Source organism: Aspergillus glaucus (assembly GCF_001890805.1).
Source record: "Aspergillus glaucus CBS 516.65 unplaced genomic scaffold ASPGLscaffold_22, whole genome shotgun sequence".
In the NCBI taxonomy this organism is placed as follows: domain Eukaryota; kingdom Fungi; phylum Ascomycota; class Eurotiomycetes; order Eurotiales; family Aspergillaceae; genus Aspergillus; species Aspergillus glaucus.
This window is the reverse complement of record NW_019170474.1, coordinates 186,739-209,688: the sequence shown is the minus strand read 5'-3', so window position 1 is coordinate 209,688 and position 22,950 is coordinate 186,739. Positions and strand designations below refer to the sequence as shown.

At 48.7% G+C, this 22,950-nt stretch overlaps 4 protein-coding genes across 4 annotated transcripts; 2 read left to right on the top strand and 2 right to left on the bottom strand.

Moving 5' to 3' along the window:
- Window positions 1-1,035: 1,035 nt before the first annotated feature.
- Window positions 1,036-3,391, bottom strand: aspB (septin AspB). Its single transcript, XM_022547464.1, has 5 exons — window positions 3,278-3,391; window positions 3,000-3,084; window positions 2,416-2,691; window positions 1,902-2,368; window positions 1,036-1,852 (listed from the first exon to the last, which is right to left on the bottom strand). The coding sequence occupies exons 2-5, from the start codon at window positions 3,001-3,003 to the stop codon at window positions 1,217-1,219; spliced, it is 1,383 nt and encodes a 460-aa protein (XP_022397410.1). The 5' UTR covers window positions 3,004-3,084; window positions 3,278-3,391; the 3' UTR covers window positions 1,036-1,216.
- A 1,494-nt stretch (window positions 3,392-4,885) lies between these two features.
- ASPGLDRAFT_156488 (FACT complex subunit POB3) lies at window positions 4,886-7,283 on the bottom strand. The gene is made up of 7 exons (XM_022542376.1): window positions 7,126-7,283; window positions 6,848-7,070; window positions 6,249-6,784; window positions 5,959-6,198; window positions 5,544-5,909; window positions 5,420-5,492; window positions 4,886-5,370 (listed from the first exon to the last, which is right to left on the bottom strand). Coding segments are annotated over exons 1-7 (1,725 nt in total). The 5' UTR covers window positions 7,128-7,283; the 3' UTR covers window positions 4,886-5,085.
- Window positions 7,284-9,658: 2,375 nt separating this feature from the next.
- Window positions 9,659-14,157, top strand: ASPGLDRAFT_178340 (putative cellular morphogenesis protein (Rax2)). The gene is made up of 2 exons (XM_022542924.1): window positions 9,659-13,437; window positions 13,495-14,157. Exons 1-2 carry the CDS (start codon window positions 10,020-10,022, stop codon window positions 13,725-13,727), a joined length of 3,651 nt encoding a protein of 1,216 aa, XP_022397408.1. The 5' UTR covers window positions 9,659-10,019; the 3' UTR covers window positions 13,728-14,157.
- A 4,266-nt stretch (window positions 14,158-18,423) lies between these two features.
- ASPGLDRAFT_69166 (uncharacterized protein) lies at window positions 18,424-20,912 on the top strand (the record flags this gene model as incomplete). The annotated part of the gene is made up of 5 exons (XM_022549334.1): window positions 18,424-18,443; window positions 18,492-18,520; window positions 18,567-19,332; window positions 19,389-20,029; window positions 20,074-20,912. 5 exons carry the CDS (start codon window positions 18,424-18,426, stop codon window positions 20,910-20,912), a joined length of 2,295 nt encoding a protein of 764 aa, XP_022397407.1.
- Between the last annotated feature and the right edge of the window lie 2,038 nt (window positions 20,913-22,950).

Below are 22,950 nucleotides of genomic sequence, written 5' to 3'. Positions count from 1 at the left end.
CCATTGCAAACTGCAGTCCCCATTTTCCCCACAAATACAGCGCCCAGATCAAGTAACCTCTGGGGGGTGGTGTCTGTTTTCAGGGTTGCGTTGACGGAGCCCTGGAGCGTAGGGGATAGGAGGAGCTTGTTTTGTTTTGCTGGGAGTGTTGCGTTGGCTATGGCCGGGGTTGTTGCGTTGGAGGTTAGGGTAGATTGCTGTTCAGTTAGCATACTCACTTTCTCGAAAGATACGGACGTACTTCTTAGAAATTTCGTCTGGAAAACATCATCTACTTCTGTATACTTTTTAACCGTCTCTTCCAGTACCCTCTGAGAGAAAACCCTCTCGCTCATCCGGATAACCGTCATTGGAATAACATCTTTTATCTTGTTTGGCGGCCACAGCTAAATTCCCCTCAACTACCAGTTTCGACGCAGGAATACCGCCCACATAGTAATTGATGCCATTGAGACTGATAGCCTTGCCTTGATCAATGGCCCAGGCGGATGGGAGTAGAAGAGATAGTAGGCCAACGCCCACGTACTTGAACGCAACCATTTATCGAGATGGGCCCTGAGAGCATCTTTCTAAACCATCTTTATACTAGTATCCCTTCACTCCTCCACATATTGGCACATACAATAGATCGGCCTGGTATCTACATCGGTTCCAAGATAGTACAGTATCAACTGTCATTTGCAACTAAGAACACGACTGCATGAAAGAAAGCAAAGGATTGTCGGTAGCAGTTGGAACAGAACAAAGTAACAACAAGGAATAGACAGAACAAAGGTATAGCGTAGACAAAAGTACATAACAAGAAGTAAAAGGTGGACATGAGGCAGTAAATCTTGAACCTGAACAGACTGCAAGACCATCGAGTACAGATTTGCAGCCCCGTGTTCCAGCTCATTTTCCTATGTTCAGGTCCGGATATTAGGTTTAATAGATAAAAGAAACGAAGAAATCAAGAATGCAGCACATTTCTTTTCTTCGGTCCACCCAATTAAAGAATAGATTCATTACCTGAAGCAAAAAAAAAAAAAAAAAAAAGGTGAGAGAAAATAAAAGAGACTTCGAGGGAGCGTATGAGTGATGAACAATACAAAACACAAAAATGGAAAAGGAGAATCAAAAAGAGTGTGTGGTCGAGAATATTCGAGAGAAAATATAAAGGAGCGCGCTTGGTCGGTCGGTGCAAAAGAGGTCGTCCACGTTGGCAGTGAGCTATCGATTAACGGAGTGAGAACCCCTTTCTCTTTCCTTTCTCTTCGATCGGCCGTCCGCTTTCCAGACGACCCTTCTTTTCGTCTAGTTCGCCGCGTTGACGATCCAATTGGTCCTTCATCTCGCGATGTCGGGCATACAGTTCGTCTTCGCTCTGTTTCAACTTGCTTTCCTTCTCTGCCACCTTCTGCTGGAAGACCATCTTCATTTCGGTTTCCATCTTGGCAAGCTTCTGCTCGTGGAGAGCCCGCTCCTCCTCCTGCTTGACGGCGGGGTTGACCTCCTTGAAGACGCTCGGGTCCTGGGCAACACCCATCTGGGTCAGCTTATCGGAGCGGTAGTTCTCGTAGAGGCTGTTGTTGGTGTGCTCCTTGAGCTCTTCCATGTGGGTACGGATCAACATCTGGCGGAGCTTGACAAAGTCGCAGTGCTCCTCGTTGTCGACCTCAATGGTACCCCAGGGGTAGCTACGGCCACGAACCTGACGACCGTCGGCGCTTGTGACTTCCGAGTTGGCACCAACAACGGCAAAGGGGACCTTGGACATGATCTCCTGGTTCTCAGCGATGGTCTCTTCGTCGTCGAGTTCGTAGCGGGGGCCCTCGAAGATCTGGATCGAGTGGTGCTGGATATCGGCGAGGATCTGCTGGGGTTAGCCGAGAAATCAGTATAGGAAGAAAGGAATGACGTACTCTCTGCTTGAACAAAGCAATCTCCTCGTCCGTAAGAGTGTCGGCCTTGGCAATGACAGGAATCAGGTTGACCTTGGTGTGCAACCGGCGCATGACCTCAATGTCCAGAGGCTTCAGGGAGTGGCCCGTAGGCTGGATGAAGTAGACGCAAGAGTGGATACGGTTGTCGATGATGTTGGTCCGGTTGACCTTGTTCTCGGCCTCGAGGTAAGCGTCGTATCTCTGCTCAATGTTCTCGACAATCGGGCGCCACGAGTCATCGTTGTTCACAAAGTCACCAAATCCGGGGGTGTCGACAACGGTCAGACGAAGACGGACACCGTTCTCCTCGATATCGGCGCTGATGGACTGGATGGCCACAGTCTTGGGGATGATGTCGTGGCTAGGGGCAGCGCGCTCCTTGGGGGGGTAGAGAGAGGTGTTGAACAATGTGTTGACGAGAGTCGACTTTCCGAGACCAGATTCACCTGGACTAATAAGCACTGTAGCCTTCCATCGGAATGAAACTACTTACCGACAACCATCACGTTAAAGTTGAATCCTTTACGGACACTCTTACGGTGCCATTGGTTGGGCAAGTTGGCGAAACCAACGTAGCCGGTCAACTTGCGGCGAACAACGTTCTTCATATCGGTGGCAGCCTGAGCGACGGCCTTGGGGTCCTTGGAGCTGACGGTTTGAGCGTTGCCAGAGCCCATGGGGTTGCTGCGCTCAACAAAGGGAGATTCGCCCTTGCTGTCGAGAGACAAGCGGCCGGTGGGAGTATCGTTTGCTGGGGGAGTAGGCGAAGCTAAAGAAGCAGTGGCAGTGGTATCAGCATCGTCTTCGTCATCTTGATCATTGTTCTCGGGCGAAGAAAGGCTCGTGAAGAGGGAGGATTCTCTCTGGTCTGGCAATCCCAGATCCAGACTCAAGTCTGTCTGCGAGCGAGAACCCAGATCTAGCGAGAGAGCCATGTCGCAATGCGAGATTCGGGAAGAACTTCAAGAGTATATTATTCTCTTTCAAGACGAGAGGAGTTGACGATCACACGACAGAGACGAGAGAGTAGACGGGGTAAAGAGAAAGAGAGGGATGTATGCGGGACAGGGAGCTTACCCATTACGGTAGTCGAGGGGTGCGTAGGGGGTTCTGGAAGCGAGCGTAAGAGGAAGGAGGCCGGGAGCGACGAAACGGAAGGTCCCTACTCGCACTTTCTATCAGCAACACATTCCAACCACGTTTATTCTTCGGATGTCCCTGGATAATGACGGATGGATGACGACTAATTGTACACTTCGTCGGGAGGGGGGGGAATATGGAGGTGGAGGGGGGAAATTCCAAACGCCCAACGGTATTACCAACACCACACAAACAAACAACGGGGGCAATCGTACCGTGATGTTATTCAACGGACACCTAGTAACGTCTAATTACGAACGAACGAGGGCGAGCACAAAAGCGAGAGAAGAGCGAGAGATCTCAAGCACAGCTTGGGGGGGGGGGGTGGGCGAGAGCGTGTCTGTAGGGCGGTGGAGATCCGGAGAGAATTAAAGGGCAATAAATAGAAATAAATAAATTGAGGAGAAAAAAATAGAAAAATATAAAAAGGGTACTGAAAGAGAGAAAAGAAGAATTAACAAAATGGAGGACAGCACCTTTTCTTTTTGGCGAAAGGGAAAGAAAGAAGAAAGAGGAAGAGAGGGAGTTGGAGAGAGTGTGAGAGTGAGAAGAGAAGGGAAAAGGATGTGAGAGAGAAAGGGGCTCATCGGCCAAATCTTGGTTAGTTTGAATCCCCGGCGGGCCTCGCCCGTAGCAATCAATTGATTCTACGGAGTACTATGTACAGTCAAGCACGGTGCAGTCAATGCTGCCCAATGCATCTACTCTGTACTCTCATTTTGTTCATTCCTGTTCAATATACAGTAGCATTCTGCATCTACGAGTACTATGGATATGGCGTTAATTCTCCGACGACCTGTCCACTACAATACCTGATACTGTCAGCGGGTACTCTGTACAAGTAGACAAAAAAAAAAAAAAAAAAAGAAAACCCTGCAACACTACAGCATACACACTCAATGTATCTCAACACCATCCATCTCTATCTGTTTACTTTTACTTTTACTTTTACTCTACTCCATACTCCATACTCCATACTACTACAATACTCCCACAGACAACACATGGACCATACCCATACCCCCGCAAAGACCACCCGTTCAACCTCTTATAATAATATTCCATCCTCTTCCTACATAGTACCTGTACAGAGTACAGAGTACACTCAGGGGAACTCCTATCCAATGGTCCCTCTCCGGTCCAGCCAGGGGTCACAACTGGTCCTGGCCAATCACCGCACGGAGGCGGGTCGGGACGGGTGCTTAGATAATATTTACGGTCGATCCCCGTAGTTATGTATCCATATTTTCATCATTGGCAAATGTACTTGTACAGAGTAGGTATTGGGAGATATTGGAGTGGTTTATTGGTTGATGTGTCTATTGTTATGGGGTACTTGGGCAGATACTAGGCACATGCGTAGAGATAGGAGGTCAGCTTGAATGCAACGAGTCAGATATCTAGACACGGGGTACAAGTACGGAGTACAGAGCAGTACTTGTAGCAAGTCTTGTACTCTACCCTGTACGAAGTGTAAGAGAAGCAGCACTAGCCTCTAGAGCACTTGTACTCAATATAGAAACTCAACCTCCCCTCCTCCGAAACCGCATCAGCCCTTCCCTTCCCTTCCTACTTCCAATATGCATCCGCATCCACATCCGCAGCTGCACCTGCATGCAGTGGAACTTCATATCACTCAATAGTCGCGCTGACTGCATACCCGTAACACAAAGTTTATCCGGTGGCTGCAGAACCATCGCCTAATGAACTTGTAAAAGATGGTATATTGGGGATAGGTCGATTGTAGTTGTCATATTGATAGGGTCTAGTCTGTGTACTTGGAGGTGTAGTACGGTGTACGGTGTACTTGTACTTTGGTGGAGGATCGGTATAGGGGTTTGTTATGAGGGAATAGGAGTATGCAGTGTACCATACTGCTGTGGTTGGGTTCAGAATTCGGTTATGGACGACAAGCATCAGACCAATTGAATATTACAGTACATACAGATACAGCGACCAAAAGAACGATTCAATCCCAACCACGTCAATGCACGATTGAATTCATATGCACATGGACAACCGACTATTTCCCAGTCTTGCTCTTCTTCTTAGGCCGCGCTTCATCAGCATCGCCCATCTCCTCATCATCGTCTCCGCCATCAGCATCGTCCATCGCGGCATCGCTGTCACTGCCACTGCTGTCGTGGTCCGAGTCGAATTCTTCAGCAACGTCCGAGTCTGTTTCGGTCTGGAAGTCTTCGTCGGGGGTGTCCGAGTCCTCGTCGGCTGAGCCGCGGTCAGGGCGGCCGCCTTCGTCGCTGGAGCCCATGTCTTCGTTGACCAGGGCTGCTGCGATAAGGGATTTGTGCTACATCGGTCAGTTTGTGGTTTAACGTATGGTAAAGAGGAAAACGTACATCATCTGTCATCTCGTTCTTGAAACGGATGCTCTTGGCCTTGAAGAACTCTTCGAGAGGTTGTTGCTCCTCGCTGTGAAAGTCAGTGAAGATTCAATTGGCACTTTGGTGAAGAGTAGCATACCGGTTGATGTTGCTGAATTGGTGCTCTCCCAGGCCATTCTTCAGGCTAACGGTGATATCAAACGTCCTGCTAGCAGATACGGCACCGCCGACACGCGACATGGTAATAATGGCGACGTTCTCAAGCTGGATGTAGGTCGAAGGCTTGGGAACGAAGATCAAGCTCTTATCCAAGAAGTATAGGAGACCCTCGTTTGCCTTGATCGAGCACTTAACTCCGCTGTGGCCATGGTGACTGACAAAGTCCTTCGAAGGCATAATGACCTTCTTGCCGGACAGCCCACGGAAGATCTTGGTCACCACCTGGTGGATGGGCTCTTCGTAGTGAGACTGCAGCTTGTCTTTGTATTGGGTGTCGAGAATTTCACTGTGCGCATTAGAGACCATCAGAAAGATTCAAGAGTAGAATAACTCACTCAGTCATATTCAGCTCGAGGCTGATTTCTTCGTCCAATTTCATTTGCATAACAAGGAAAGGGTAGCGGGTCTGACCCTGGCGAAGAGGCGGGTCGAGTCCCAGAACAATAAGAGTGTGGGTATCATCATTTTTAGGAAGCAGGAAGAATTTCTTGATCGAGGCGTATTGGATCTTGTAGTCGTACGTCTTTCCACGTAACCGGAAAGAAGATTCGTACATGTCGATATCGAAGCGACCTCTGCAAACTCGTTAATACCCCATAACGACCACAAATCTCGGAAGCCATACCTAGGAGTAAGATGGAGGATATCCAAGAAGGTAGCAAACGTGTCGCCAGCCACATCACCAATCTCAGCCTTGTCCATAAGCGTCTCATAGAACAGGTTGGCTGCGTTCTGCTCCTCGACCTCCTCCTCCTCCTCTTCTTCTTCTCCCTTCTCCTCACCCTCTTCACCATCCTCTTCCTTGATTCCCTTCTCCTTCTTCACCGCACCAGGGATATAAAACCGCATCTCAACCAGCTCATCAGGGCCCGAAGCAGCCTTCTTGCCACGGTTCTTTGTGCTGCCCGGCTGGCCACTAGATCCATTTGGCTGATTATCCCCAAGAGAAAACTCGACGGCGACTTCGTTCTTTCCGGCAAGGTTCGTATTCGAGATTTCGGAGTAGGGGATCTCGAAGGCAGGTCGGTTTTGCACGTTGAACGAAAGCTCGGCCTTTGCGAAGTCGGCTTTACCCCAGTTCCACCCTCTCAAAGCATGTTCGCGGGACTCGATATTGATGCCATACCAGATTTTGAACGCTTTGCTCAATCGTTCGAAGTCCTAGCCATGGTTTCGAGTTAGAACCGTAATTCGCATCGTAAACGAAAAGAAAATCTGACGCACCTCCTGGTCAAACCCATCCAATTGAATCACACCCGACGAACGCGAAAGAATCCTCAACTCAAACCCCTTGGCCGCACGACTCCATTGCGCTGCGCCAATGTTGCTGCTATCAAGGGTAAATGTGTCGCCTCCGCCGGAAGGTCGCCATCCCAGACCACTCTCTGCAAGTTTGCACTTTCCGGGGCTCTTCGAAAGATCGAGATAGACGTTATCGAAGCTCTCCCTGTCGAAGTCGTCAGCATAATAGGAAAACGGCAACCGTGGCCGGCGCAACTCACATGTTGAACACCGGTAGATAGAAGAGTTGTTCGATGAAAATTCAGGTCCCGGCAAGGATGAAGTCGCGCGAAGATGACAAGGGACCGGGTATAGGCTGATTATCCTCCGTGGAAAGATTGCAACGGAGGTTATCTGATGATGAAGCTCTAGAACAACCTTTTTCTGGAGTTCGCGTTGCGGTGCGCGCGGCTGTCGGTCTTTCGCGTTAGTAAGGGGACAGCCGCCACTGATGCCAGATTGAGTATAGCTTCATGCCTCAGGCATAAACATGTCTACTCCGAAGTACCTAGTAACTACATCAAGACTCCGTACGGGCCAGAGGATCTCATACGATTGAAACATGACTTAATCCTGATCTATTATGCTCGAGATTCAATCTTGTTCTATTTGTACGATGAAACAGTCTGACTCTTGGTACCTCTGCCCTTACTGGGTTTTCTACTCCGTGCAGAGCACTCCGGTCACCCATTTCCAAACCGGAACAAAGTCTAGGGTCACTGGACAAAACAGATCAACATTCGTTTGCACATAGTAGTCAAGCAAGATCCAGCATCCCACGCTTTGAATCAGTATTTTACAGCATACCGGCGATGAAACAGCAATCGAAACATTATCATCACTAGTCTACCAAGCGGATCGAGTCGTGGCTCGTGGGTGCAAATCGATTCAACAGCAGTCTTCTCCACGTATATTCAATGATAATTTTCTCTGGGGTAGGAGGACTTTGTACTTTGTACTTGCACTCTTAACGGGCATGAAGGCGAGTTACCGTGCTCTACGTATGATTGTCCCAACCGGTACGCTAACAAACTTTCTATTTTAGTCGTAAACGTGATGTTTTGCGGCATCAGATCCACTTTACTGTCTATGGAGCTCCACGGTCTCGAAATAGCACGCGATACCATGCTCTTGGTATACAAGTATTTATTTGTACAAATTACAGAGTATCGGATGCTGCCAGAGATCAAAGATGACCATTCTACTTGCCGGTGGTAAAGATATATCTCTGCATACATCATACAGGATCACTAGACCCAAGGTCATCTGTTTTCTACGGACTCGCCATTTGCATTCGACCACACGATGATCAACGAAACAGTCGCAAAGATAAAAAAGACCTAGAGTCGAACGATGAAGGACGATATACTACCAGTCCTCTCGACTTCCATAAGATTGAAACCCCTCTATGCGAAAGCAAATGCAGGTAAACTATACGCCTTTCTCGTAGTATGAAAGCCTTGCCTAGACAAAAGAATGACATGATAGATTCACCTACGATACGCATAATGGGACTTTCCGATTTCTCAAGCCGAGCATTCATTTCAGTAGCTCTTACTGGTTACGGAACTGGGCTGGCGAAATAGATCGTTGTGGAATGGTCAACCCGGATTTGCGGACTTTTCAGGGCCCGTTTGCTGGAAGATGAATTAGACGGTATCATGATCATGCTACTTACTCTCATATCTAACTTGAGTCAGCAAGAAGAACCCAAGTGCTTTCTTGCTTGTAACTAAGTTTAACCTTGAGAATGGAGATTCTGATGAAGAGATCCTGTAGCATCGAAATTGATGTCGTTGGCTACCTTTGCTTATATATCTATGCTCAGAATCTGATTCGAGAGCGAGCCAAATGAAAGATAGCTTAGCTGATTATTGCACAACAATGACTTACGTAGACATGTCCAAAGAAGGCTGTGTTGATATATATTCGTATCGTTCTCTTTCATAACGCATAGACGGCTAGCACACCAAGAACAATACATAGTAATTATTCGTATGAGGTACTCTGTACAATCTGGAATAACACAAAAATACCAAAGTCGAGTATTCTGCATTAGAAACGCTGTATTATGTATGCAAGTACAACGTTCGCTACTATTTTTGCAGAGATGGACCCGCATGTTTCTCCGTGGTCCTCCGCTGGATCCAACTCAATAACTCAATAACTCAATCGGACAAATGATACATGACCAGGATTGCTGTCGTTAGACAAAAGCCACAATCACAATCCAGAGGGGCAATCGAGTCGAGGATAGTATGTACTACAATCCGGAGTGACACATACTCGGTGATTTCAGTCACACCGCTGGTATAAGCACAATTAGAAATACTGCAGATTGCACACTGCACCACAAGAGACTATCCCAGCCTCTGCTAGTACTGGAAACTACTTGTACACATACAAGTATGCCAGGAGGTATAAAGCGGTGGTTAGGATCCCCTCCATTTCCGAGACGCGAGGTTCCAGATGTATGTATTTTATGTAAGGATTGTTCCCCTCCGTAACGGCATGTGGTAATTTATGACGCTACCTTGGAACCGGATGAATGTAAATACCTGCCGGTATAATAGCTAATTGGCTTAGCGGGAGTAACCTAAACCCAAACAAGTATAATTTGGACATCCCAGCTAATCTTAGCTGTCTGATCCACCGATACTTATTGGTACGGTACGGTAAGGCAATACTGACTCGGACACGGGAGCTGGAACAAACCAAACTTCCCCTGCCATGTCACTCGTCACTCTTTCCACATCTCAACCCAGTCTGTCTGTCGTTCGTTTTTGCGATTTGATGTTGTGTTTTTTCTTTCCTCATGCATTATTTCTGATTACTATTCTTTTCTGAACTCCCACCTGGGAACGTGGAGTTGTCCATTCATTCACTCGTTTTATTCCATCATTCCATTCTTTTCATTTTTTTACCTCCCTCTTTTGCAGGCCACTCCTTTTTCTCTTGCGTTATCGTGTTGGGTTGCCACCATCTGAGCCCTACAGTTTCTCTCGTTTCTCTCTTTGATCCTTCTCAAGCTTATTCTTGAGGTCTCTTTTTCATACCCTCTACACTTTTTTCTTCTCTTGTCTTGAAGCCCGCGCCGTTTCCCCGCCCCTGAGCCATGAGGGCTCCCTCAGTCTTAGGGCCTGTGACGGCGGGCTTATCGACCGTCCTCCCATTACTGTCGACTGTTAAACCCGCGGTCGCTGATGGGTTATCATTCCATTCCGTCTCATATCCCGAACTAGATCTCTCACCATTAGGACGAGTCGCGCTCTCCGGAGATTTCGATGCCGTGTCGCTGTACGCCTATACCGAACAGTCCAACTCGACCTCTTCCAACAATGGATCGCAATCGATTTCCACGTCGCTTCCGAATGGAGTTCTCACGACGCTCGCTGATTCCGACGGTTATATTCTCGAAATGTGTCCGTTGACCCAGAAGGATGGAACGTCCGATATTTTCGTTGCCGGTAACTTCACGAGTTTGGGTGGGGTTAAGGCCCAGGGTATCGCGAAGTTTGACCCCAACACGACGAAAGTTACTGCCATGCCGGGTTTGTCGGGGTCGATATCTGCTATGCTGTGCGACCAGGACTCCAACAGTATCTATGTCGGCGGAGACTTTCGGTTCCAAAACTCGTCGAATGCGGCCGCCTATGTTAACGGTGAAGGGTGGAAGTCTCTGGCGTTTGGTGGATTCAACGGACCGGTCACTGCAATTCTCAGGAGCGATGACGGCAACATCATTTTCGGTGGTGACTTTGACGGCATCGGCAATTCCACCAACTCCAAAAAGAACCAACAGGTCATCAACCTCCAGGATGCGAAAATCACTTCCGACGCGGTCTCTCAGCAAAGCGGCTTCAGCGACCCCAAGAACATTATCTGCCAAACCAGCGGCGATGATGCCTCCGGTAAGACGTGGTTGTTGTACGATAACTCCCCGGGATACTGGCGCGCAGAGATGGGCTATGGTTTTACGCCAAACAAGATCCGTCTGTACAACACCCATTACGACGGGCGCGGAACGAAAGACTTTTTGCTTCGCGCGCTCCCGGACAATGGCATCATGAACCTCACCTACACCGACGACAACGGCGATGCTGCTCATTGCGACTCTTCGTGCCCCCTGTCCAGCAGCACCGACGACAAGTACCGTGAATTCCATTTCGTGAACAATGTCGGCATGTCTGGTTTCCAAATCGAAGTTCTGGACTGGTATGGAGATGGTGCCGGTCTCAATGGCATCGAAGTTTTCCAGGAGAACATCATGGCGTACGCTGTCAATGACTTCAACGAACCATCGTGCGGAGGTATTGAATATCCCTCCAAGGCTACAACGACTGGCTCTTGGACCGCCAAGCCTTCTGGCGAGAGTCAGTCCGGCTATTTGAGCACCCAGGTCTCCGACTCCACCTCTTCCGATGCCTCTGTTGTTTTCGAACCTGATGTGAAACAGTCGGGCAACTACAGTGTCCTACTGTACACACCTGGTTGCAAACAGGATGATGACTGTGGCGCGCGTGGTATGGTTAATGTCACGGCCAAAATGTCGTCGAGTTCCGATGAGGATGAACCTAGCCCGACCACCCTTTACCAGACTAACTACTACGAAAAGTACGACAATATCTTCACCGGCCACGTTGATGCCAGTAGCAGCTCGTTCCGTCCTAGCGTCACCCTGACTCCGGCCGATGGTCAGAACGATATCACTGTGGTGGCATCTCGTGTCAGGTTCGTCCTCAGAGACGCTTCGAGCGGGTTGAGTGGGGAATTGAACGGCCTGTACGAGTACGACCCATCCACAAACACGACCGAAACCGACTTTTCGAAATCTGGCTTCAGCAAAGCGGGACTGGACTTTGATGATGAGGTTACCATTAGGACCCTTATCAAGCAGGGTGACACCATCTACGCAGGAGGCAACTTTTCCGACTCGGACATTAGCAACATCATGTACTTCGACGATGGCAATGCGACTGCTCTGGCTCAGGGTGGTTTGAACTCCGAAGTGAGATCGATTGCGGCGTTGGACAACTCGCTTTACGTTGGTGGAAACTTCACCGGTACCGCCAAGGGCAGCAAGAATCTGAAGCACATCGCTTCTTACTCTCTTGACTCCAATTCCTGGTCCGCTCTGGGAGGTGGTGTTAACGGACCTGTCTACTCGGTCCTTGCTGCACCATTGAACGTTTCCACTGAGATCAACGAGACCACCATTGCCATCAGTGGTGAATTCGATAAGTTGTTGGCTTTCGATGACAACAAGGAAATTTCTGTGGCAGGATTCGGTATCTGGATCCCGTCCCGTAAGAACTGGCTGCAGAACCTCAATGTCAGCCAGATTGAGCTTGGCGGTCAATTGTCAGCGTTTACCAAGGTCGACAACGCCACTTTGTATGCTGGTAGTCTCGCCTCGGGCGGTATTGCCGCTGTCGACGCTGTCAACCTTCGATATCAGGATGGATTGCACTTGGATCCGTTGTTGTCCGCGAAGCAGATTGTCAACTCGACCGGTGGAACTTACATTGGTATCTACGATACGAACTCCAACCGCAACCTCACCGTTCTTGGAGGCCAGTTCAGCGTTCACTCCACTGACGGGTCGACCATCAACAACCTTATTCTGCTTGATGGCTCCAAGGAAACAGTCACCACCATTGACGAGGGAGTTGACAGCAACTCGACGTTCTTGTCTTTGGCCGTTGCCGACGACACGCTTTACGCTGGTGGCAATGTCACTGGCTCCGTGGGCAAGGCTAATGTTGAGTTGAATGGCATTCTCGCTTGGGACCTATCGAAGGAACAGTGGGCCAACATGCAGCCTCCTGTGCTGAATGGTGAGAACGTGGTCGTCAACGCTATTGCGCCCCGCCCCAACTCCAACAGTGTGTACTTCGGAGGCAACTTTGAGGGTGGTGGTGGATACCCTTGCCCTAGCGTTTGTGTCTTTGACCCGTCGTTGGGACGGTACGACCGCCCTGGATCTGATCTGTCTGGAACTGTCTTGGAGCTCAAGTGGGCTACTGAGAACAAGCTGATCGCCGCTGGTAACCTCCAAGTTGATGGCAACCAAACAAACGTTGCAACGTACAACGCCAAGAAGAACGAGTGGACTGCACTTGGCGGTGCATCGTCGCCTGCTATCCCTGGCGAGATCACTGCTTTTACGCCAGCCAGCCAGGACATTTCTATTTTCTGGGTTGCCGGACAAGCTAGCAACGGCTCGTCGTTCATCACTCGGTACGATGGCTCAAGCTTCCAGACCAGGGAAGATCTCTTCGGAGATGGAACTACTATCCGCGGGTTGGAAGTGTTGCCTCTTGCTACGGATCACGATGAAATCGATGTTCTCCACAAAGACCAGGTCCTTTTGGTCACTGGTCAACTGGTTGTGCCTGACTTCGGAAACGCTTCTGCTGTGCTGTACAACGGTACAGACATTACACCCTTTATCCTCACCTCCTCTGCCGATGGCCAGCCGGGCAGTATGTCGCGGATGTTCTACGAGAACAAGAACCCGTATGCCAGAGAGGGTGCGTCATCTTCCCCCTTTTACATAGGAAAATAACACTTGCTAACCCTTTGTATAGAGAAGGGCCACACCAACGGAATCGTCGTCCTGGTCTCCTTCTGCTGCGCCCTCGGCTGCATCTTCCTAATCGTCATCGCCGGTATCATCCTCAACAAGATCCAGCGCCGTCGCCAGGGCTACATGCGTGCACCTCAGGCTGCTGGCACAGACCGGCAACCCAACATGCAGCGTTTGCCCCCGGAGTACTTGTTTAACACCTTGGGTCAACGAAGCCCTGCGCCGGCGATATAGCCGCCGAGGAAATTTCTCGTTACTCAATGAAAAAGAAAGAAAAAAAGAATATAGCCGACGCTCTTGTTACATACTGACCTGACCATGGCGTTCCTGGGAGCCGCTGTTGCTGTTTATACCCTTATTAGTGTTTATTACCTGCCTTGCGTTACCCTACCTTGTCATTTTTCGCCATCTGTTGCCATCTTATCTGTTTATTATTCTATTCTCCCGGTCTATTTTTCTCAGACCCCCTTTACTCGGTTTTATTTGCCCTTTTGGATGTTGTTTATCTGCGTGTTCTTGTGCATCGACTCGTCTGTCTCATCGTTGTGAATATGCTGTCCGTGGTTATTGTGTACTCACTGGATTGAACCACGGGAAGAGAACATTTGTGTACATAGCCTGCGCGAGTCGCGGTAATGACAATATAATGGTGTGTTGTTGATGGATATAGATTCACTTATTCTTGTTCTTTATAGTAGTCTCAGAGGAGTAAGAGTGGAGCATAACTTGCGTTAGGGATATATTTAACTAAGATGTACATAGATGTTGGTTTCTCTGGTTACCATATACCATATACCATATAACATATGCTATATGCTATATCGATGCTATAAAATGAACGCTCGACCGACATCTGCCTGAGAGGCGCCGGGAACAGCAACGCCTTGGCCCTCTCTTGGTTGTCTGTTCATGTCTTATCCCCATTCATTCCCGGTAATCTTTATGTGATCCACAGCAAGCCAAACACTCCGCACCACATTCTGTTCCCTTCGCGAGGAGAGGAAGAGAGTATTACAGCAGGTGCTTTCCACTACGCCTGCTGGAGGTTGTCATGCGCGCGTTGTCTTGGGGCGTCATTTGACATGTAGACCCCTAAGGATATCCCTGAGCCGTTTAAATCGAGATAAAGAGAATGGGGGTTGTCGAGGTCGAACTGAAAATCGGGGTGTCACGGACGATATCGTTCCAGGTGGGCTGGATTTGTGGCCCAGACCGGCAAGATTATGGGTATGGTATGATGTCTGTGGATGTCGGTTAGCTTGGAATAAATGTGTGATACAGTGATATAGGGATAGGTTATTATGAGGATGGGAAGTACCTGTCGACTGCTGCATTTCTTTTTCCCATGGTATTATCAAAAATATCACCTTGCGTTGTCTCTGTAGAAGAGGGGACAGACGGGTGTCGGCAAAATGTTTCCACATATTATCTTCTCGCGCATGCACTGGTTTTTGGCATTCATTCAGTGAATGTGTCGCTTAACCACCTCTCCTCGAGAATATCCCTTAAGTAATCCGACGAAGTGGTGTGGGAGGTGAGAGAAAGAATGACCTTCCGGATTCCATTCCATGCAAGCTGAATAGTTTGTTTCAGACCCACTGGGGTTGGGTCAAGAGTCAGGTCTAAGGATGTTAGCTTTGAGTAAGCAAGCAAGATGATTAGGGTTAGTTTGTTACCTTGCGACATCCAACTCTAACCCTGACTCCTTTTGCTCGCGTAAATTGAACGAATCTCAAATACGAGCAGAAAAAGTATGTTGACAGGAGAGGAGAAAAGGATCAGAGTGGGATTATTATACATCAACTCTTTTCCCTCGATCATCTGTCGCAGCGTGAATGAAAGGGTGGAAAGCGTACGAGTCGTCCGGTAGTCAATGCTCATAATGGCAGTGATTTCCATTGGGGCAGAAGAGCTTGCGAACGACCTTGCGTCTGAGCCAAACTTTCAGACTTGTTTGGGATTCGACACATGGGGGAACCTTGCAGGATGCCAGATATCTATCAACAATAGCACGGCAATGAAGCGGCCGGGGACGAACAGTCGTTCACATAATGGATGTCACTCTGGCATTCAGGGCAGGACCGTGACCCTTGACTTTCGGACCGCTGATATTTTCGAGGCAAGCTAGTTTCAGGTTAGTATATTGCTGCTGGTGTTTAAGAAAGGTTAAAGGTGAAAAGTTGATTCCAGCCGGCTTGATCGTGTTGTTATGATCCCATACCCACTGAGACGCAAAGCTTCCCTCGAAGTTATCCAGTCTACTTACCACGTCCGCTTCCTTGTGTCCTTCCGTACTCGCCAGGTCCCGTCCCTCTCCCGGAAATGATTCTTGCAGCCTGGTCCTTGCCGCCTAACTTATGCATTCTAGGAACACATCTGACTCAGCTGTCCACAGGCACAGCGTCCAGGGTCTGGTTTATAATTTAAAATTGAAGCTTAGGCTTCTGCATCAAGGGCGACCACATATCCACTGATTGTCCTTGATCATTTGTTTCTTTTTTATGGAGGCCTGCGGTTCGAGTAAGAGAAGATGTGTCTGCCATGTGCTATATCGATGCTATATAGGATGAAGGTTCTAACACCTACAATAAATGATGCAGAGAACAGCGATGCCTTCATGGTCTGTCCCTGGCCATCTATTCACTCCTTATCTTCGTTGGTACCCAGCATCCATCAATTATCCTTAGCAAGCTGAATGCTCCGTACTTCTTCCTATCTCGTTTTTCGCTCGCTGGGAAGATAGGAAAAGAGAGACAGGTATCCCATCCGACATTCATTTCGCTTCTTTGTCCCTTTATCGTGCAATGAGCCTGCATTATCTGCAATGTGATTATCATTCTAAGCCCTCACCTTTCTCGAATATGCCTCTTAAAGCTATTCAGTGAAAGTGAACTTCATATACAAGACTGAGCTTTCACGGACTGTGTCATTCCAATTGAGCTGGGTTGATCTTCTGTTCCAGGCCGGCAAAACCGCAAGACTGGGCCGGGGGGAAGGGGGGGGGGGGTAAAGTGTCTGGGGATGTTAGCTTCAAGTAAACGTGTGATGCAGAGGTAGATGATAATAAGATGTACCTTTCGTTGTCCCATCTTTACTTTTTCTCATGGGTTTCATAAGTATGGACTTTGTAAAAAAGCTATTCCCTCCGTGAAAAGTAAGGTCAAAGAGAGATCTCGATGTCATGTTTCCAGTACAATGCACTTCTTCAAGTGTCGCTTCCACGGACGCTTCACGAGCCGCTTGATAACTTATTCTTCTCAAGGATACCTGCCAGATTATCCAGATAAAGGGGCAGAGGATTGATGATCTCAGACTATGTAATACCACGACAGATGGACTTTGTGTTCCAGGCCAGCGACTTACGCAGTGGGTAAGTTTCTGAGAATGAGTTAGCCCGGATAGAGAATATACAGAAGTAAGCAGATGATAATGGGGATATTGGTCAAGAAGATACCTGGCGCTTTAACTTCTCTTCTTTTCCATGGCTATCTTACGAGCGCGAAGTCATAGAACGTTATCCTCTCCACGAAAATAGAAAAGAGGCTAGGGGGTGTCGGTGTCATGTTTCCCTGTGCTATTATCTCGGTGCAAGACGGTTCTGTGGCGTCGATTCTCGCATGTCCCTTGAAACATAATCCGTCTTTTTTTTTTGAGGTACATCTAGGGTTATGGAGTGAATCGTAGTAAGGGAAACTGTAGGTCATATCCGGTCACTGGGGATACACCAATGTGCGGCTTCACTGATTTAGGTCATATCTGTGCACTTCGACATAGCTTCCTTCGATCGTCTCTTGTACTGCCGCTAGAGGGTTCATTTAATTAGCGGACCACGTTCCCGACTCTCCCAGAGGAGCCCACCAGCAGAGGTTTCGCGCCATAAAGAAACGATATCTTCATTCGTTTCGGCATAGCCAACTTCCACGTTTATGGTGGGCCAAGCCCTGTCGCCGGGATATGGCTTTCTTCAGGGAAGGGTTTTTGCTGCTTTGATAGCTAGATCACATCATGGCCATATCGTGTTTCTTGTTAGGTCTTTGAACTCACCGAGACGGGTATCCGTCGAAATTATCTAGGTTCATTGCTTCCACGTTCCTATCAACCAGGCCGTATGGAATTGACCCAACCAATAACTCAGTCCGTTACCTCTTGGTGGACAAAGGTAGACATCTCAACTTCAAGATACCTTGTATAGGTAGGTCAGTATATCTGTCGTGGCTCTGTCAGTTATATTTCTCTCAGATGTAGTAGTACAACTTACCTCCCATGACTCTCAGAAAAGGTTCCTTGCAGGCGCCCTGTCTTTCCTTTCCAACCAGAGTCGTATCATCAGGTATTTCGTGTTCCATCATTATGTCGATTCGGGAGAACAGCCCACCCATTTCTGCCGCACAAACTGCATATAGTGTGGTTTGATCTATCTTGATCGAAGTAATCTCTGCAAATGAAGAGATCCAACTAGGCATGGTAGATAGTAGAGAGCTTCGACGAATATGTCTAGAGAGATGTTGAAGTTACGACTTGTACGGAGTAGTAGATGTCTATTGGTTCGGCATTCACTGGGGAAAGAAACAGACACCCTTCGATGATTGTCATTTTTACTGTATTTGGAAAAAGATCCCCGGGAAAACTTTTGCATAGTCCAGCATGGCCATCAATATTGTATCTGGGGTTAAAGCCTACTATGATGGATTGTAGAGAGTCATGTAACTACTCCGGTTCCCCGCATAGCGGCTCACTGGGGAAGGAAAGAATCCCCCGCTTTCTAATCGGAGCCCCGTGGTCCTCGTATTTTGCATCCGTCATCATCACTTATTCCCAGAGCATCTATGCAGTAATACGCACCAGACCAGCGCCCGCTGATCTACGTCCATCGCATTCTTCCCCTGCCTCGGATGCCGCTGCTCAACCGTTGTCAGTTTTACCCGGTACTATGCGATCGCGCACAGGCTGGTGAGTACCTGTGGGACCCAGCATAGAAAATGAGGCTAATCGAAACAGCTTGACCTGTCGGGCTAGGAAATTAAAATGTACGTCTACTCTTGCCTACAATCTACTGCGGCGCTAATAGTGCAGGCGACGAGCAAAAACCGCAGTGTTCGCAGTGTCGCAAAGGAAGCCGCGAGTGTCGACCGAGCGAAGGCATTATCTTTCGACATCAGCAGAATGCGTCGATGAATAAGGATGCCGAGGAGGCTTCGTCGAGTGGTCGCGGGAATCTGAGAGGATTTTATTCGTATAAAAACACGTTTGACAAGGATAGTGTGTGGCTGGATATCCCGAAGCAGGTGGTTTTCGTCGACAACTCAGATCCGTATAACGACGATCTCGAAGCGACGCTGCACGAGTCCGAAGCCGCAATATTGGCTGCGAATGCGCAGAGTCAAAATTGGAATGGGAATAGCGATATCCGTGATGGAGAGGTACAAGGCTTGGAGGCTTTATCGACGGCGGCTGCCCACGATCGGTTTTCGTTTCCTTTAAGTGATCAGACTCACCCGTCCATATCGGACAGTTCTCCCTTTACTGCCATTTCACCACCTATCTCTCCTGGACCCTCTCCCGGCCGAACGCGCTCGATCCCGCCGCATGCCTCGCCTCCGGTCTCAATCTCGTCGAATCCAACCTCCAACCATAACAACAATATCGACTTTCTCCTCAACCCGTCTCACTCGTTATCTCCACCTATCGACCCGAGTATCCAGCAACCAGCCAGGAGCTCCTCAATATCCGCAAGATCAGACGCATCGCGACTACCCGCAGAATCGAACGGCGTGCACGCCGAATCCGACCACGAAGTCGCCTTTCTCTTAAGACACTATGCAGAAGCGCCGGGCCTGTGGTAAGTCTCGTCTCCAGGGATAGCCATAATGGGTGGTTACAAACAAACGTTTGCAGGATGGACCTCTTCGACCTGGGGACATACTTCGCGTCATATGTCCCCATCAGAGCCCTCACTAATCCTCTCCTGAAATATGCTGCATGCGCATTCTCCGCAAAACAACTGGGCCGGGTTAAAGGCGCGAAAGCACCTGTAGGCGGTGTCACTTCGAAACAATCAGCGATGGAAAGCTGGCCGGACATGCAAAATGTAGACTGGTATTGGTATGGTGCGAAGTATTATGACAAGGCCATCCAGCTTTTGATGAAGGAGTTGCAGCCTGATAAGGGGCCTCCACCGTTGAGTACACCAGAGGCGTTTGGACAGTGGCAGGCAGCCGAGCTTTGCGAGGATAATGATGAGAACCCGCGCAAGCGTCGACGGCGCCACACGAGTAGTCGTCTTTCGAACGGGGTTCATTCGGATGAGGTGTTGACCGCCACGGCGATTCTGTCGGTTTATGAGTTTCTCGATGCCACGCCGGCGTGGAATAGGCATTTGAGTGGGGTTAAGTCGCTGCTTGACGTTGCTGAGGTTGGCGTGTTGCCATTGGAACAGCATCCCCTTGATCCGTTTCAGGCACCGAAGAAATCGGGGTTGTCGAAAGCAAGGAAAGCGATATTCTGGAACTTTGCACGCCAGGATTATCTTGCAGCTCGTAAGTTGCCGTTCAGGAAATCCTGTACAAAGCTAACAAGCCAGTCATCAACGAGGGCCACACAAGGTTAAACACCGAAGATCTTGTCCTCTGGACAGAAGCCGGCCTCCAACTCGATAACATGGGCTTCGTACGCCCCAGCAACACAAGCGCAGCCGGCTACCCCGAAGGCAACGACGTAATGAAAGAAGACCTAATCTCCAATGCCCTCATCTGGATCCTCTCCAAAATCGTTAACTTCATCAGCGCCGGCGACAACGTGCACCTCAACCAAAACGCAATCGACACTGGCCCCCTTGGCATCTCCCAACAAGTCCTCCTAGAACACTGGTACCGTCTCGAAGCGGAGCTCGACGCCTGGCACAACGGTCTCCCAGATACCTTTCGCCCTTGCGCGCGGATTGCTCCGTCCACGCTCCCGCACTACCGACCTGTCGACGATGCCGACGCCGACGTGTCTTTCCTCCCAGAAATCTGGCATTGCATGCCCATGTGCTCCGCGACAATGCAGCACTACCACATGGCGCGCATCCTCCTCCTAATCAACAAACCGCACGACTCCACCAGCCGCCGGAGCACGATCGCCAACCGACTAAACTCGTACCGTTCCATCGAGAGCGAAATCCGATACCACAGTCGCGAGATCCTGGGTATATCACTGGCGCGGCCGGATAGTTCGGTACGGATCCACTCGCTCCAGCCGCTGTTTGTTAGTGGGCAGTGTTTGACGGAGGCGAGGGAGAGGAGATTGATTGTTAGATTGTTGAGGGATGTTGAGAGGGATCTTGGGTGGGCGACGGGGTATCGGGTTAAGCAGTTGTTGAGGGAGTGGGGGTGGGGTGAGGAGGGTGGGAGTGAGGGGATTGAGGAAGGTGTTTCGTGATGCGTTGCTGTTTTTCTCGTTTTTAATTTCTTGGGTCCAGTGAGGCCTCGTTCCGATGATTGCTGTCAGCGATTGACGGACATACCAGACACCGTTTGGTCATGGTATGCATATGGGCAGCAAGCATCTGGTGCCTGCTCGAGCACCTAGGTCACGTCTATCCCCCTTCACCTCCGACATGCTTCAGATATGCTTGATCTGGCGGTAGTCTGAGCGGGAATTCGGGTGATGTCCATCACTTCACACAGAAGCACCTAGTGGGATAAGTGCTGTGATGTTGTATAGCTTCTTCATTTCCTTGTTATGTAGTCTGCTTTCCTTCTTCCCTTGAGTGATGTTTGTCATTTATCATCTTCTCTGGCGAGAGGATATCATGTGCATATTGAATGATTATCATGAATATAAATGAATATAAACTTACACTCCACAAGACAGCGCATGCAGAGTATAAATAAAAACCCAACAAACGCCCACGGAAACCCCTCAATCAATCCCCATTTAAGCAATGATCTCACCACTGGCAGACCTACTCGGCAAACCTACCGGATCACTGCGCCATTTCCCCTTTGGGCCATAGCCATGCATACACCTCACACTCATACTTCTGCACGTACGGAACATGGACCTCGGTTCGCTCTGAATGGAATGATTGTCATCATAAGGTTACATTTATGCATATTCCCCTATTTTCCCTGTTAAATGTTGAAAATAATCCCCGCATGAGTATAATATCCTTGTTTGCTTGCTAGTAGGGCTGTCTTGGTTGCCTAACTTGGTACTACTATTACTGGTTCGGGAGTTGAGCGATATCAAGAATGGAATTTTGAATAATAGCTGTGAAGTTCTATGTAGCCTAGATACTAATATCAAGTTAAACGAGATTGTCATACAGATTTGTCTCGGCGTAGACGGGAATGGAAGGTTTCCCGATGGATGCTCGCGAGGTTGGTTCCTAAGCGATGAGCATATAGCGGATTCCAAGGGAAAGAGATATATTATCACCGGAATGCCGTTGGCATTGCTCGCTGTGTACTTCGTACTTCGTACGTTGTACGTAAGGGAAGACGGGCGAAATATTCAGGCAGGGCATTCCAAATGCGTCTCGCCATTTACTTCATACTTGAGAGAAATAGTAGTTTCCCCTCCAGGCATTTCGATTATCTCCTCGGGCTCATCGAAAGGATGTATGGCGAGAAATTTGGTGTCCTCCAACGTGTTTTATTCAAGGGTCGTTGGAATTTCCACACCATCAAGCGCGCCACTGGCCTCGGATACAGAATCTGCAGATCGTATTAGTACAGGAAAATGATAGAGAAAGATGTCTTGCGGCTAACCTTCTTTTATGCCCTTGGGCCTACTGTATCGGCGGACTTATCGCCAGAATAAGGCCAATTATATCGAGGTTCTCGCTATATCGAAATATATATATATTTGCACCCGAATAGTATCATGCTGGCACTTTAGAACTCATTTATGATCCCATAACATCATATAACTCAACAACTTGACTCGGACATGGAACGCTTCATTATAGAACACTGGGTCTAGAACAGCACCAAGGGAAAAGAAACTAGAAATGGCTATAAGAAGGTGACTTCCATGCCACCTTTCTAGCTTTCTTTCTACTAATACGATTTTTAGATCTGTATCCAGTTCGGACAGACCGCGTAGATGTGTGTACTTTTTTTCACATCAGCCGTACAGACTATACACAGACTCCGTGAAGGCTCGCAATGCAGATAGCACATGACGGTCCTAAGACTTGATCAGACTTGATCAGACTTGATCCCCTGCTGACCGGCGCCACGGAACGGAATTGCATTGCTACAGCCAGACAACCGGAAAAGATGCGCCTTGAAAGTACGGAGTGTAACGAAATCCTGTTCTAACCAATCAGGAGATCAGATTTATCTGGGAGGATGTCACAATGGAATAACGTGTCTGCGCCCTCGCTTTACTTGACCGACCTCCCGGTCATGTGTCGATAATGGTGCAGCCCGATACAATGCTCGTGTGTATGCAAGATAAATGGAGATAC